The 16,785-nt window shown below is 40.9% G+C and overlaps 1 protein-coding gene across 2 annotated transcripts in view; it reads left to right on the top strand.

Moving 5' to 3' along the window:
• COCH (cochlin) overlaps positions 1 to 16,785 on the top strand; it is a 47,586-nt gene that overhangs the window by 14,929 nt on the left and 15,872 nt on the right. For both annotated transcript variants that reach the window (XM_084827252.1, XM_084827242.1), the window contains exons 4-5: positions 9,969 to 10,102; positions 13,089 to 13,151. In XM_084827252.1, coding sequence (XP_084683378.1) covers positions 9,969 to 10,102; positions 13,089 to 13,151 — 197 coding nt within the window. The remainder of the gene's footprint in view (positions 1 to 9,968; positions 10,103 to 13,088; positions 13,152 to 16,785) is intronic.

Raw genomic sequence — 16,785 nt, 5'->3', positions numbered from 1 at the left:
GTAATCCAAACAGGATGTAACTAAGGCATGTGTCACTGTGGCCAAGTCAGACATCTCAAGGAACGGGCGCAGCTGGCATACTAGCTTTAACTGTCCAAATGTACTCCTGGCCACTACTGAAGCCTGGGCATCCAGGCTCAGGGCTGAATCTAGAAGTACACCCAAGCTGTGAACCTGTGTCTTCAGGGGGAGTGTAACCCCATCCAGCACAAGCTGAATCCCTATTCCCTGATCTACCTTTTGACTGACCAGGAGCACCTCTGTCTTGTCTGGATTAAGCTTCAATTTGTTTGCCCTCATCCAGTCCATTACTGGTGACAGACACCAGTTCAGCACCCCAACAGCTTCCTTGGAATTAGATGGAAAGGAGAAGTAGAGTTGGGTATCATCAGAATACTGGTGACACCGAACCCCAAAACTCCAGAAAACCTCTCCTAATGGTTTCATATAAATGTTAAATAGCATGGGGGACAAAATGGAACCCTGAGGAACTCCACAGGCCAATGGCCAGGGAGTCGAACAGAAGTCCCCCAGCACCACCTTCTGGATCCGCCCCTCCAAGAAGGAATGGGGCCACTGTAAAACAGTGCCTCCAAGTCCCATCCCAGCGAGGCAGCCCAGAAGGTTACCATGGTTGATTGTATCGAAAGCTGCTGAGAGATCCAGCAGAACCAACAGGGACACACTCCTTCTGTCTCATTCCCGGCATAGGTCATCCACCAAGGTGACCAAAGCTGTTTCTGTCCCATGACAGGGTCTGAAGCCAGATTGAAATGGGTCTAGATAATCTGTCTCATCCAGGAATCCTTGGAGTTGGGAGGCCACCACGCACTCCAATATCTTGCCCAGAAATGGAATATTGGAGATTGATAATTATCCAGTATGGTGGGGTTCAGAGGGAGCTTTTTTAACAGCAGTCTCACCACTGCCTCTTTCAGGCAGTCTGGAACTCTGCCTTGACTAAGGGAGGCATTAACTACTCCACTTACCCATTCAGCCAGTCCACTTCTGGCTGCTTTTATGAGCCAGGAAGGGCAAGGATCTAGAACACATGTGGTGGCTCTCACCTCTCCCACGATTCCATTTCCTCCTCCCCCTTTTTCCTCCAACCTCCATGCTGGGCTTTTCTTCTCCTTCCTTCTGTTTTCTCCCCTCTCCTCTCCCACCACCCCTCTTTCCTTCACCTTCTGTTGCTGAGCTTCTCTCTCTTTTTTTCAGAGGAATATTTGCACTCTAATTCATGCATGTTTACTCAAGAGGAAGTGTGACTGAGTTCAATGGGGGTTACCCCTTAGAAGGGGTCATTAGGATTGCAAGGCCTCAGGGGAGTGCGGTGTTGCACATGTTGTTGTAAGGAACAGCAATAACACAGAAGCTCGTGTTTTAACTTAACAAAAAAGAAGGATTAAAAAAAAAAGCCCTCAAAGCAACTTGTGGGTAGGATATTAATTTGGGGGAATATATTAATTTAAGATAAGTTTTTTTAGAGTTGATCAAGGTGGTAATTAATTGAAGGGAACTACTTTCAGTGTGTGTATGTTTTGTTCTGAAAAACGGCATTTTACACATGCTCAGGTGCCAGGATTTTTGTGAATAAAAAGTGGCAAACATAATTCTTCCAGTTGCAAATGGTTGATCTTCTGCACTTCATATCCAACTGCATAGAAATTGGCAACCAATCCTGGGAAAGGAGAGGGTTGTGTAGTGTCAGGAGGGCAGTTATGAAATAAAACACAGTCCAGGAGTCCTGTAGCATCTTCAAGACTAACACATTTATTGTTACATTAGCTTCTGTAAGCAAGATCTTGTTTCATCAGATGCATGAACTGTACAAATGTTGGATATTATATAAGTATGGGTGTATATAACATACACCATAATAGTTATTTGTAGCATAGATATTTATAGCATACCTCAAGTGTTCAAAGTACTTAATATTCACTTTCTTAATAACCTTTGCAACATCCCGCAAGATAGGGTAGTACTAGTTTACTTAGGTGCTATGTAATTGTACTGCATTGTGTAAGTGTCCTTAAGCTCTTGGCAAGGGAAGAGAATGGGGAGAAAATTAGTTTTAGTTGGCTTCATCTATTGTGACCCCTTGACTCCGCCTACTGTTTGCTGCTCTCTACCCCACCAACTCCATTGGGCACCAGCTGCCACCGCAAATTCTTGGGCAGGTGACCAGGGCTAGGACGAACTCAGCCCAAATTTACAATAACTCTAGTGGGTCAAGGGGACTGGCCCTGCATGTAAGGAACAATGCTACAATCCAAACGTGCTGTCATGCCAGGATTGGGTATACACTGTACTTTTTTTTTCACTGGCATACTTAGTTTCAATAGTTTCTTACTCCAAACGCTTAAGTCCAAAAATCAGTTTGGAAATTTGGCATGAGACAGGAGACAAGGAAGTGACAGCAACATTTTGTTGCACAGGTGTTTTTGTGTTTGTTTTTTGCACTGTATTCACATTGTATTTCTGTATGCCATCCAATGTCTGTGCATCAGGGTGAAATGTTTGTAGTAGCTTAAAAGCCATGACAAGATACAAATGGCAAGTGGCAAAGACAGAGAAAGGAATTGCGGTTAGCAGCTTCCCTAAGAAGGAGAAAAATGGAAAGGGGAAAAGGAGGGCAACATTTTCTAGCTCTTCTGTTTTCCTTACCCTGGAATGCAAGAAAGAGTAATTTCATTTCTGGCATTCTAGTAGTTAAGCACAGAGAAGCCCATCGTAGTTAAATACATGAAAACATTTTGCATGCAATTAATTGTCATTTTTGTCTACTAAAATAGGCCCAGGAGGGCCTATTTCTGCATTTTGCTTTCCAGTTAATGCACATGTGGTTTTCCCATCTGTATCAACAGAAAGCAAGTAATAGCTTCATGGTGTGCTTTTTGGATCTCAGAGGAGACATTATTTTCCTTTGTATTTTCTGGACTGAGTAATGTGCACTAGTAAAGCTATTAACAATTTTCTTTTACTTTGACGTGTTTTTTCCTGTCTTTGCATGGAAACATCATCTTTGTCTACTTGTATGGATATTATTTTGGCATCATTTTGTGCTCCCTGGACGATTATGCTGAACTGATCATTACATTACTTTGACAGCACTAAACCCATTTAAAAGAAAAGGGACTTGATGTCATCTCATCTGTGCATAGCTTATGCATATGGACCAGAGTTTTGTACATCTTGAAGTAAAAACTTGATAGTGGTTACACAAGTTGAGGCAAAGATATTTTGTATTTTTTTTCTTGTACCACTGTGTCTTAAGCATACGTTCTTCCACAAGTGTTAATAGTCTGCTTTGAGATGAAAGCTGCCCTAACTATACAGATGCTTCTTCTGACATAATCATACACTGTGGACAGAACTTAGTGCACCATCTAGGTCAAATTAAGCACTCTGAAGTACCACTGATTTCAGTGGGAGAGACATACGGTCCCCACTGATGTCAATGGGATTTAGAAGTGCCTAATTCTGAGTAGATAGCCTCCTCATTTTCTACTATGAGAGATGCCAGGCGCTTTGTTAATCTGTTTGTATATCATGCCTTAGATAGAAGCATTACCACCACCACCCCCGCCAGTCCTAGATTAAATTGAAAATAATTTCTAGCAGTACCAGTCTTGGGAGTTTGGAGTCCTTGGGCAAGACCCTTTTAGTAAGCTTCCACAGCCTGGAAGAAGCAGGAGATACAGACTGAGAATTATCTAACAATGTTTCTTTCCTTCTTAGGTGCTTCGTACATAGTGAGAATGGTGGTGCTATTGGGGTAGCCTTGGGGCCTCAGCAAATGCCCAACCTCATCACCCTTGGAGCTAGTTGCTGAGAGCTATGGCTCCTATTAAATCCTATCTATTTTATTAACTGAAAATAATGCCTTCAAAATTGTGTAATCTAATATGACAAAGCAAACTTTGCTTCAAACTTAGCAGTATTCTGAATCAGGTATACCTGAAGTCATTAAAATCCTCCTGATTAATAAGTAAATTTATCCAAATATTCATTCATTCATTCATTCATTCTCTCCCTCTTACCCCCCCACCCAAAGCCCAGAGCTGACTGAACTACATGTGATGTGGGAGATCTAGACTTCATAGTATTTTAATTTTTACTTTGAAACAGGTGTAGAGGACTCTCAATTTGATCAGAAGAGTGATACAGGGGGTGGGGGGAAGTTCCCCCTGCACCATGTTTTCTAACTAAATTGTTCTCCTCTCCCAGCCAATATTACACCTGCAACAAAATAATACAGATTCCCAAGTTTAAATAATAGATTTATTTCCTTTCTGCTGGTCTGTGTAACTCAAAATATTGCATAGCCTTCTACCAACAGATGCTACCATCAACAGGCAGAAGAGTGAAGAGGATATCCACTTCTGTTAGCCAAAGAGAAGGGAATAATATCCCAGTGTCCTAATAGTCCAATAATGCCCTACTCCTTTCTCTCAAGGCTTTTATTGTATTAGTTAGAGCTGTGCACAAATGACCTCTCAAAATTCTCCACTCTATTTGTGGGCAGAGAAATTGGGAGGAGAATTTAACTGAATTTCTCAAGTGGGAGGAGAAATTCTCCAACAATTTCTCACAGGTAGAAAAATAAATGTTAACTCAACTCTAGTTGTTATTCTTTAGGTTCAACACTCTCCCCAGGACTTTCCAAATGTTAAATTTCTGAGAGGTGATTGTGGATACATCTTATCTCTAATGCATGTGCAGAGACATGATTGTACAGTGAAAGACAGGACACTCCTTCTGAACACTCCTCAGTCACCTCCTAAGTAAAGGAAGCACAAGAATCTTGGACACAACCCATGAGAATTTCTCTGAAATTTCTCCCCCTTTAATTTTCTTTTTAAAAGCGATTTCTTTTCTATCAAATTAAATGTGAATGGTTGGAAATGATGTGGGATAAATTTTTGGCATGGTACTAGTATTTGTCCATTCAGTGTGTCATGCTTTCACTGTACTACCCTGTAGAATCTGATATTCAAGATACCCATTAAATCATAAAATAGTAGTAGTAGTACTAGCAGCACAGTAGGGCATAAAGAAAAGGAGTGACATCTCCAAGCTGTTCCTCTCAAACAAATAGAGCAGTAACAGGAAATGTAGTAACCATTAGGTCACGAACAAAGTGAAAGGAGTTCTGGAAAGTTATCAGGGCAATTCAAAGAGATGTTGACATGGCAGGTGGCAATAGGCCCGGGGCACAAATAGTGGAATGACAAGGGGAAAACAAAACCACTGTTTTCATGAGGGAATTATTTTATTTTCTTTGAGGCAAATCCAGAATGTGTTTCAAAAGGGCCATTTCACCATTGTTTCAATGCTAGAAGGACCATCAAAGTAGCAGAGAATGTGGTGTATTTGTCAGATAATATTTATTCTACCTTATATTGTTTGTGGTATAGAAATAACACCATTCAAATTATGACAGAAAATGACTTACAATCCAAGTCATTATTTTATCAGCTTCCTCTGTTGATAATGGTTAATGGCTGGGTTTTTTAAAGCTTAATTATGTGATGGGTAGAGCAATCCTATGGGGAAGGTAGAGGGAGGAACTATGGGTTGCACTGACAGGGTTTTTTCTTTTTATTTGGCTGTTTTGGAGGGAAAGATTCAAAATATCCTATGGCTGCTGAGATGCTCTCCCAGGGATCATAGGATTGCAGCCTAATTCACTTTTACTGGTGCTGGTATTTGTTTTATCCCTTAATGCCAGATCCGGGTCTTAAGATTAATTGCTGTATTTTTCCCCTAATTTTGTTTTATTTTATTTTGTTTACATTGCTTGGAGAATGCATTTTATAAAGCAACTAATAAAATATAACAAATGAATAAATAATAATTCCATTGCCCTCCAAAGAGCCAATTTCCCAATCCTAAAGCTATTATTTCAAAGTAGATCCCAATACTTGAATGGATGTGATTTGCATGTCATTTTTACTTTCCTGGGATATGTCTCTAGCCATTCAGAAACGATCATGATTGGTATGAATATGTAGCACAATAGAAGAATATGAAAAATCATAGTTATTTATAGAGAAATTCTAGAGTAGTTGTCATATGAGTCTCTACCAGCAAAAATGCTGTGTCACTTTAGGGCAGAATTACATGTCATAATAAATACAAGGCTGAAAATAGCAGCTCCATGTAGAGTTCTTTCCTCCCTACATAATGTGTAGCAATAACCTATGTCGTGATATCATCATGCTATGTGTTTCCCCTTCTTCACATTATTGGCTGTCATTTGTGGGAGCAGAGAGAAGCAAACAGAATGATGCAGTGAGGCAGCCCCATATTTACTGTAATGTGCAGTTCAACCCCTAGAGACTAACTTATTCATTTTGCTATAAGTTGGCCAAAGTAAAGGTCTATATTAGATCAATGAAGTGTATGGAGAAGGGGGTGGGGATACATACATGAGGCTGAGGTATTATGGGGAATAAAGCATGCTAATACAGTCATAATTAAAGATAGTAATAACCAGACTTCACATTTATATAGCAGTTTAAAGTCTTCAGAGTACGTCACATACTTGATCTTATTGAAATTCTTATTATGACCATATAAAATAGGCCAATATTATTATCTTCATTATTTAGATAGGGGTCTGAGAATGTGGGTTGCTTAACAGTGAAATCCTATAACATCTGCTTGGGACTAGTAAGCCTAATTGAGTTCAATGGGACTTGCTCCCAGGTAAGTGTGTATAGAATTGCAGTGCACACCCACTTAGGTTGCAGTCCTATGAACACTTACCTGGGAGTAAGCTCCATTGAATTCAGCTGGATTTACTTCTGAGTAGACATGCCTAGGATTGTGCTGTTAATAGCGTTATAGTAGAGTCAGATTTGAATGACAGTCTTCCTAATGACTAACCCAGTCTCTTAGCCACTATACTACACTAGCTGTTTTACATGTTTGTTATCTGAAAGATTACAAATACAAAGCATAAAAACATAGAATGAGCCCAGCTAGCTAAAGTGCTGAAGCATCAAACCAGTAATACTGTTACAAGGCATTAAAGATAATTTCATTTTGTAGCAATAAAACTACACATAATCCTTCACTTCCTGAGACATTCTGACACTGCTGTGTAGGCTGAATTTGCCCCGTGGTGCAAATAATGACAACATCAACTAAACTAAGTTGATGTTGTCATTAGAGAAGGTCATGGTTAAATGTCTGAAAGAGGCTTTTGGATATTTAAAAAATGTTTTGACTTCTGCATTAGCAGAAACATGTGGTTTGAACCACAATGATATCCTTCCAAACCACATAGATACAAACAGGGCTTGCAGCAGCCTTTAAAATTCACTCACATTTCTTTGAAGGAGTGTCTAGAGGAGATTTCCATCTCACTTTTACAATATTAAACACATCCCTTATTTTACCCTTCCTTCTGCTACTTAATGACTATCCAGCTCAACTGTTATACTCCCTTATTGAAACTGCTCCAAGGGTGACCAGTTAATTTAATTCTTTGCAGTAACAGGATGTACATGATTGGGAGGATTCATTTGGACCCTAATATGTCTCATTATTTAACTCTTATAAAACTACATGCCAGATACATATACACCCAGTGACTTGAGAAGTATGAAGGATGTATGCTTACAAATTATTTATTGCTATTCCACAATGCATATCTGGTTGATTTACAAATACAACATAATCTCCTTCCATATCGTCAATTTATCATCTAGTTCTGACAGAAAATATTTCTAGGTTAGAATTACACAGTGGAATAACTTTGGTAATATATGGTCTGCTTCCCTTCAGCTGCAATCTCATTTTACTTAACACAATACATGAATTGTGCATTGATGTAGTTTAGAGATATGTGTATTTGTGTATCCCTCTCCAACCACACTCTTCGTCCAATCGTTGATGCAGGGCAATGTCTCACCAACAAATCCCAATTTGCAACAGGGGTAGTTGCTGTCGCAGCAACAGCAACAAACACCATAGGTTTATTTATATGAGTTGCACGCCACCACAGCTTGTGATATGCTTATGCAGCAGTCAGTCTGATTAAAGAGACATTTAATCCAGATAAGACAAAGGTATTGTTGGTTGGGATTTTTTCCAATCTGGATGAAGGTATTCAACCTGTTCTGAACAGGGTTACAATTTTGGAATTCTTCTGGACCCAGTGCTGTCTCTGGATGCATATTTGCATTGGTAGCCTGAAGTGCCTTATACCAGCTTTGACTGGTTCTTCATCTGTGATCCTCTCTGAAGAAGGTGGACCTAGTCTCAGTTACGCATGCGCTGGTTACATATAAATTGGACTACTGCAATTCTCACTGTGCGGTGTTGCTTTTTAAAACAACTTGGAAACAACTTTGGACCAGAATGCAACCACCAGGATGCTGGTAGGACCAAGAGGTCAGCTCATATTACACCCCTTTTACATGAATTGGACTAGTCTCTAATATAGTTCTGGGCTCAAATTAAAATGCTGGTATTGATCTTTAAAGCCCTAAATGACCTAGGGCTAGGTTATCCTAAGGACCAGTTATGCTACCCAAATCAAGTGTTTAAGGTTGGCCTCACGGGCTGTACTCTCTGGCTCATCAGTAGCTAAGATTTGATTCATTCAGTGGTGACAGTACAGTTACAAAACAACTGCTTCGAGGAAATCTGGCAAGCCCATTCTCCTGCCACCTTTAGATGTCCTGTGAATACTTTTATGTTGATATATTCTATTATCATAGAATAGTAGGGTTGGAAGGGGCCTATAAGACCATCGAGTCCAACCCCTGTTGTTTTATTCCTCATATTGTAGGCTGCCTTGGAAAGATTTTATCTTAAAAATGAGGTATAAGTGAATGAAAACAATAAGTAATAAATAATGGGCCCTACACATTTATTTAATGATGCAGTGACTCATGGGAACAAGACATGAAGGAGTCTTGCCAATTATATCTCAAACTAAAGCTTATAAAACCTCAAAGTTTATCAGCTGATCAAACAACTATGTGCCCATCACAACTGTACTTTAAACTATAAAAGCATACTTACATTTATATGTCTCAGTGTGTATAATCCCTATATATACATTTTTATGCTGCCCTTCAGCCAAAGAGGCTCGCAGAGCAGTCCACAAAGATGAGAAATAAGACAGTCCATGCCTGCAGGCTCATAATCTAAAAGACATGACACAGAAATAAAGAGGACTGGTAGGGAAGAGGGGGAAAAGCAAATTCCAATACTTAGGACAGGAATAGTTCACTTATTCATTCGATTTGTACCCCACTTTCAAGGTGGCTTACAACCATAGATAAATAAAAAAAATGATTAAAACAGTAATGAAGGCAGCCCCACATAGAGAGCATCACAGTAGTCCAAACAGGATTTAACTAAAACCAGATCAGATGATGGAGGGTGCCTGAATGCTGCTTCCTCTCTCTCTGGTGGCTTTAGGATTTAAACCAGTCTTTGAGCCACTTCACACATTTCAAAATTAGCAAGTTCACTCTGTGTATAATGTATGTACCCATGGCCTACCCTGTAATTGGCAAGACACTCTGACTTAGTTCAATGAAATTTACTTCCAGATAAGTGTGCATAAGATGAAACCCTAAAACAACTATTTAATAAATAAAGAATACTGCAGTCCTAGGGATTTTTAGGAAAGCAAGTTGCATTGAAAAAAGTCCTACAACTCCCAGCATGCCTCAGCCAGGGCTTGAAGGATTTTTTTCTATCTAAACATGCATAGGATTGCACCCTAAATTGCTCTGTCTGTCCGTCTTCTAAAATACTATATCCTTGAGTGAGTTACCCTATATATCCGCTTAACCCTAGCCATTAAAACTAGCCCAAGCAATGTCTTTCATCTTTTTACAGAATGGCTTGGAGTTAGATGAGTATCCTCCACAGTGTGAAACATTTTTAGTTGCATGAACAAATACATACTTATATTTGAAAATCTTATTTTGCTACAGAGGGGTGATCACCAGTTCAGGTGGACCTGTAGGCATGCAAATGTTACCAGGGCAAGAGAACTACCCTGCAATATACTCCAATGGAATCCAGTCTCAAGTCCTCTCTCGATCGTCGGAATCATTCTTGGTATCCAGTAAGTAAATGGCAAAGTATGATTATTTTTCAAATGTCTTTAAAATTCCCAATATAGAAGAAATGTATATTCCTTTTTCACATGGTTTTATTTCCTTTTTTTTGTTGTTTTTGGTAGCAACATACTATACTGTACCTAATACATAAACTAAGCATTAATCAAATGATGCCCTGTCAATGCAAGCTTTTTCTCCAGGGAGCTTCCTAAGTGTTTAACGCTGTGGTGAAAAATACATACAGGAGTCTATGCAACTTCAAAACATTGGCTGTTGCTTTGCATTTAAAAATCAATGCCAAGAACCACACATGCATATTATTTCTGGACAGTTAGGTTACAAATAGTGTGAATAATCACTTCAGAACTACCCGTGTCATAAAAGTTCTATTCCATAAGCCATAGGATGTGAGAGATCGTCATAAAGGTATTCATTAAAATTTAGGTCTTGTTCCTTATTTGAGACACTGAGTAGTCTGCGGTATGATAATTTTCAGCCTCAGGGCTTTTGTTTGTATGATTTTTTCTATCAGAGGTAATTGAAAAGAAAATGCGAAGTAGTGGTTGATCATCTGTGTGCTTTTTGAAAGTATACAGGTACAGAATATATATTTTGTCTCTATTTGTACAGCAGATAATGTGGGAAAAATTTCTTACCTGTAATTTTTTTGGTTTGTACTGTCTCTATGTTATGGAGTTAGTTTTTACCATTCCAAACTCCAAGTTTAGTCTCTGGTGACACAACAATCGTGGGTGACCTTAGTCAGGAGCACAGACAGAAAGACACTTCTACATAGATGCATAGGATTTGTCATTTCCAAGTGCTACCTCCTTGGAGCCACTTACCCAAAGAGAGACTCCCAGCTGCAGTTTTCTAGGGAAAGATCTGCTAGCTGCTTCTGATAGAATAGAGCTGGAACCAAGCCAATAGGTATGTAGTAAGGATAGATAATTAAGGAACACACACACACACACATTCAGTGGGATGGGGACCCCAAGATGCTTTGATTCCAGAGGTTCCTTAGGAATGGATGTACTGAGACATCCAGGTTACACAGAAGACCTGGACACTGGGCCTAGCTGAGCCAGGTCAGCCACAAATCCTTGAAGACAGTTCTCAGTAGCCAAGGCACATAACCCTACTTTTTGTAAGACCAGTTTTAGTAGAAGCATATCTGCAGTTTTGACTTTTAGGACTTAAGGAGACATCTGTCTCTTCACACAGGCTTTCCCTGAGGCATGACACTAGCCAGTTACAGTTATAGTTTTATTGCTAATCAGTGATTATTTTGTTGTTATATTTTATTGTTATATTTTAGTGTTGATGTTGTCATTGTGTTCACCAGTTTGATAATTTTGTTGAGAAGCATTATAAAAATTTGTGAAAAAAATAAAGGCAGTGTGGTTTTATTGTTTTTCGGTTTTCAGCTAACTATACCTTTTACTTTAAAGAGAAAGGGGTTAGAAGATGGGGAGAAAACCTTTCTGTGTCTGGTCCCAGAGAGATTCCCAGGAATTCAGTCCTTGACTCATAGTCAGGTGGAGAAGGTATTCTAAGGGAGTATATCATAGCTTTTTAAGTGATAGGTAAAACCAGCCTTCCCCAACATGGTGGCCTTCAGCTGTGTTGAACCAAGCTGTGTTGAACCCATCATCCCTAGCCAGGAGGCTTATGGACATGCTTTCTTGTTGTTGTTGTTGTTGTTCTTCAGTCGTTCAGTTGTGTCCGACTCTTTGTGACCCCATGGACCATAGCACGCCAGGCCTTCCTGTCCTGTGCTCTCTCCCAGAGTGTGCTCAAGTCCATATTCATTGCATCGGTGATGCTATCTAGCCATCTCATCCTCTGCCGTCCCCTTCTCCTTTTGCCTTCAATCTTTCCCAGCATCAGGGTCTTTTCCAGTGACTTTTCTCTTCGCATTAGGTGGCCAAAATATTTGAGCTTCAGCTTCAGTATCTGTCCTTCCAATGAGCACTCAGGATTGATTTCCTTTAGGATGGACTGATTTGACCTCCTTGCAGTCCAGGGAACTCGTAAGAGTCTTCTCCAGCACCACAGTTCGAAAGCATCAATTCTTCAGCGCTCAGCCTTCCTTACAGTCCAGCTCTCACAGCCATACATTACTACTGGGAAAACCATAGCTTTGATTATACGGACCTTTGTCGGCAAGGTGATGTCTCTGCTTCTTACTATGCTGTCTAGGTATGCCATAGCTTTCCTCCCAAGGAGCAAGCGTCTTTTAATTTCATGGCTACAGTCACCGTCTGCGGTGATCTTGGAGCCCAAGAAAGTAAAATCTGTCACTGCTTCCATTTCTTCCCCTTCTATATGCCGGGAAGTGATGGGGCCAGATGCCATGATCTTCGTTTTTTTAATGTTGAGTTTCAAACCAGCTTTTGCACTCTCCACTTTCACCCTCAACAAGAGGCTCTTTAGATCTTCTTGGCTTTCTGTCATTAGGGTGGTATCGTCTGCGTATCTGAGGTTGTTGAGAATTCTCCCAGCAATCTTAACTCCGACCTGTGATTCATCCAACCTGGCGTTTCTCATGATGTACTCTGCATATAAGTTAAATAAGCAGGGTGACAATATACAGCCTTGTCGTATTCCTTTCCCAATTTTGAATCAATCAGTTGTTCCATGTCCGGTTCTTGCTTTTTAGGGATGATGAAAGTTGTAATCCAACCCATCTGGAGGGTATCAGGTTAGGGATGAGTAGGTTAAACAATTAGAAGCATTTAACTGTAGATTTTCCATTATTTTGACTTTGGATGGTGGTAGCGAGATTACTGAACATGTATCAGCAGTAAGGGAACTAGGATAGGGAGAAAAAGGAAACTCCTTCTTATGAGATCTAGCAGGTTCAGATTTCAACCTAGAATATCTGGAATATCTTTCACCAGGTAAAACTGGGCACGTACATCCTATTTTACCACAGCATCATTTGACAGCAATGTAATAAACTTGATTTATTTTTCAAAATGGTAACAGGTGTCACGACTGGAGCACTTGAAGCACTTGGGCGGCCAATTTCAACCGCACGCCCATCCACAGGTGAGAAATTTCTGTCAAAATCTGCTCTTTCAAATTAAGTATTTCCAAGACATAAACTTTTCTGTATTCATTCTATCATCATTATATAGTATGTCTCATATACTGTATGTCTGATACAAAGCCATACATGGGAGATCTGTGTGAACAGAAGAAACCTACTACTATTGTCATGACCTGTAAGAGGTTCAAGTAGTAATTTTACTTCAGACATACAGAAAAGGCAGATACAGCTGTTATCACCAGCTTCAGGGTTGGCATGGTTTCCCCCCATTCTGGGGGTGCTTGTCCAGGAATGATGGAGTTTTCACCCCCAAACCCTCCCAGAATGCCTCCTCTTTTTTCCCTTACACCCAGTGGAGCATTGCCAGTGGGACAGCTGTGGTGGTGGACACCTCCATCGTTGTCCAGGGAGGACCTCATGGGCAGACCTCCCTCTATGAGCAGATCTCTCCTCCTCATAGTGCCCTATGGTCCCTGGGACGCTCTCTCAGGGACCCTAGAATTGCACCGCAGGTCTCCTAACTGAACTTTCTAACTCTACCTGCTTCTAAGCGCCTCTGACTGATGTCGAATTCTTCTTGTCTGTCACGTGCTGCTCTTCGCCCACATTGTAAAAGAGCTAGGGCATTGTAACATTCCTGTACTGTGCCCTCACTTCCCTTCTGTCACCCCCATTTCACCACCTCACACGGCATCACTTGTGAATGTCAAAGGGGAATACAAAGCAGGAATAATTATTTTTTCATTCAATGTACACAGATAAACAAGTTAAAAAAAAAAGTGTAAGCAATTTTTGTGAAAATGCTAAGGTTTGCCCAGAAGTTACAATTTTGCCAGGTGTGGCTTTCCCTTATACATGTACATGTTACAGTGTTGGAAGAAGCTGTGCCAGGTGAAATTTTTCCTTACATAACACTTGTGCCTGTGTGCTAGTGCAAGGCTAAGTGTGATTAGATTAACTGTGCAGGTGTGATTTTCTGACAGAGAATTAGGGTGCTTTTGGAGCAAGTTTTGGTAGGGATTGTCAGGTGTATGCATTCAGCACTGAGCCCTATTCAGGCATTAGGAATCCAAGTCCAATAAAAGTGTGAGGAGGGGGAGTGCACTAGCCCTGGCACCCTCCATCATTAGTTCCATCACCCCCTTCACATAAAGGGTAACTTTCTGAATAGGCGGGCCTCGTCTGTCCATGGAGGCTCTCCAGGGGATCTGGAACTCTGGAAGGCAGTGCAGGGGGTAGGGCTAGCATGTTTTTCCTCCTTGCATGTTTACTGAGTTCTAATTCCCAATGGAATGGGGCATATGTCTCATTTGATATGCTCCCTGTACCAACTTTAAAATCTTGGGATGATGCTTAAAAATTATGCATTCCAGACTAAAAAATATTCTTAGTATGTCTTGTGAAAATACCCATATAGCCTGACCCAATGAATTTTTTATCAGATGTAAGTTACATTGAGTTCTGTGGCAATTAAATCTCAATGTGTATAAGATTGCAGCATTAGAGGTACAACAACCCTCTTAGGCTCTGGACATGGGAACTCTAAAAAGACATGACAGCAGGATGAATAATTCCCCTGCATATACCCCCACATAATACCAGTGTGTGACAATACATATGCCATGCTGTTTGATGACACTGGAAGTTTTAATCTGACTAGGGATGGGTGGATTCCCTACCTGCTGTTCTGGGGGGGGGGGGGAATCTGCCCATCCCTAGTCAGACTACAACTTCCAGTGTCATCAAACAGCATGGCATATGTATTGTATGTATATATCCTCTTCAGCCAGCTCCACTCTGTGGCAATTCCATGGAGCCGGCCACCAGCTCTGTATCATTGGCAATATGGCTGCCATTGGCGTGCCATATCGCTGGCTGAGGGATCTCTGGACACAAATGGCATAGTGAACACCATTTGCGGCCGTAAAGCTCTTAGATGTAAATGGCTGCAATTAGGTTAAACTAAGGGCTTTATGGCTGCAAATGGCATCCACTATGCCATTTGCATCTAGAGATCCCTCAGCCAGCAATACGACATGCCAATGGTGGCTCTCTTGCCAACAATACGGAGCTGGCCGCGGGAAGGATCCAGCCAAAGAGGATTCTGGCAGGAGGTGGAGATAAGGGATCCTTTCCGCCACGGACTCACTGGGGTCCATGGTGGAATTCTCCGCCATCCCTAAGTCTGACACAACTTGAGGGTACCAGGTTGGGAATGGCTGCTGTAGAGCATTGGACTTGAGTTGTAGAAATCTTGTGTGCTATAAAAGCTAAATGTAGCTTTTATAGCACCATCACCCAGCCTCTCTCATAGAAGGTACAGACTAGGGCTGTGCATCACTTCGGTGCCAAATCTGAATTCCGAAGCGAATCAGGGTGCTTCAGGGGTGCCTTGGTGCGATCCGAATCAAATTAGACCAGCACAGAGGCACTCCAAAGCGATGAAGCACCTTGGTCCAACTCGGAGATATGGAGCTCTTCTGATGCCTTCTGAAGCCCAGACAGCCTGCCTCCAAAATGTATCAACTTGAGAAAGATCAGGAAAGGGAGGAGGAGTGAGTGAGTGAGTGAGCGAGCGACCTTGGGTAAATGGCAACTGTAGTTCCCAAATTAAGGCTGAATGTAACCCAGCAGTCTCCAATCAGTGACAATGGTGGAGGGGTGGTGGTGGAATACTGGTTATATTGGAGAAAAAATCTTGTCTTTGTTCATTGCAGGAGAGAGATCTGGTGGTGTTGCTGGAGAGAGCTCTGAAGTTATTTGGCTAGATCTGTGGTGTGTGTGTGTGTGTGCGCGCGCACATGCATGCGTGTGACTGTTGGATTCTTTCCCACTCTTTCTTTCGTAGTTTTCTGGCTAGATCCTTTTAAAAAACAGAAAAAATATATTTAGAAAGTATTTTCCTTTCCTTGGTCTTGACTCCCAATCCCACCCTTCTCAATTCCTGAACTCTACATCTTTTCCCTTTAGATAGATAGATAGATAGATAGATAGATAGATAGATAGATATCCTTTTCTTTGCTTGTAGGTAGTTCTGTTTGCTTTTCTTTTGCTCTTGTGTGTCTGTGTGTATGTGCTTGTGTTGTGGTCAAGCAAAGCACTACACACATCCACATTTCAAAAATACAGTGGGCAAAGCACTACATCTATTATTTAAATAATACTCCACTGTGAGGCCAAGCAAGCAAATCCAATAGGAGGCATCTTCAGAGTCTTGAATCCGTTGCAGATTTCTCCAACATCCCTACTGTTACAATCAAGCAGAATACTTGAGAGAGAGTGAGAAGGAAGTTATATGGATTTAGAAAAGATAGAGCTAGGCAAATTAAGTTGATCAGACTTTAGAAATCCAGCAAACTTTTACCATAGGGCAGTTGCAAGAATCAATCATCTCTTAAGTCCAAAATGGCAAATTGGCAGTCCACAGCCTGGATGCCAACTTTATCCTGCCCCAGATTACTAAATTTAGTAGTACCCTGGAGAGGGATTATTTGCACTTCAAAGAAACCTACAGCAGAGATTAGGGATAGTGACCTCCTCCTAATCACCATTTAAACACCTAACCTCTCTGGTTATCTCGTCATGACCTTTGGTTTGAGTTTCTGAAAACAACACTTTTTATCTGTGCCTAAC

This window comes from Heloderma suspectum, chromosome 1 (assembly GCF_057233095.1).
Source record: "Heloderma suspectum isolate Gila_16-S chromosome 1, 16-S_ref, whole genome shotgun sequence".
Lineage (NCBI taxonomy): Eukaryota > Metazoa > Chordata > Lepidosauria > Squamata > Helodermatidae > Heloderma > Heloderma suspectum.
This window is presented reverse-complemented; position numbering and strand designations above follow the sequence as displayed.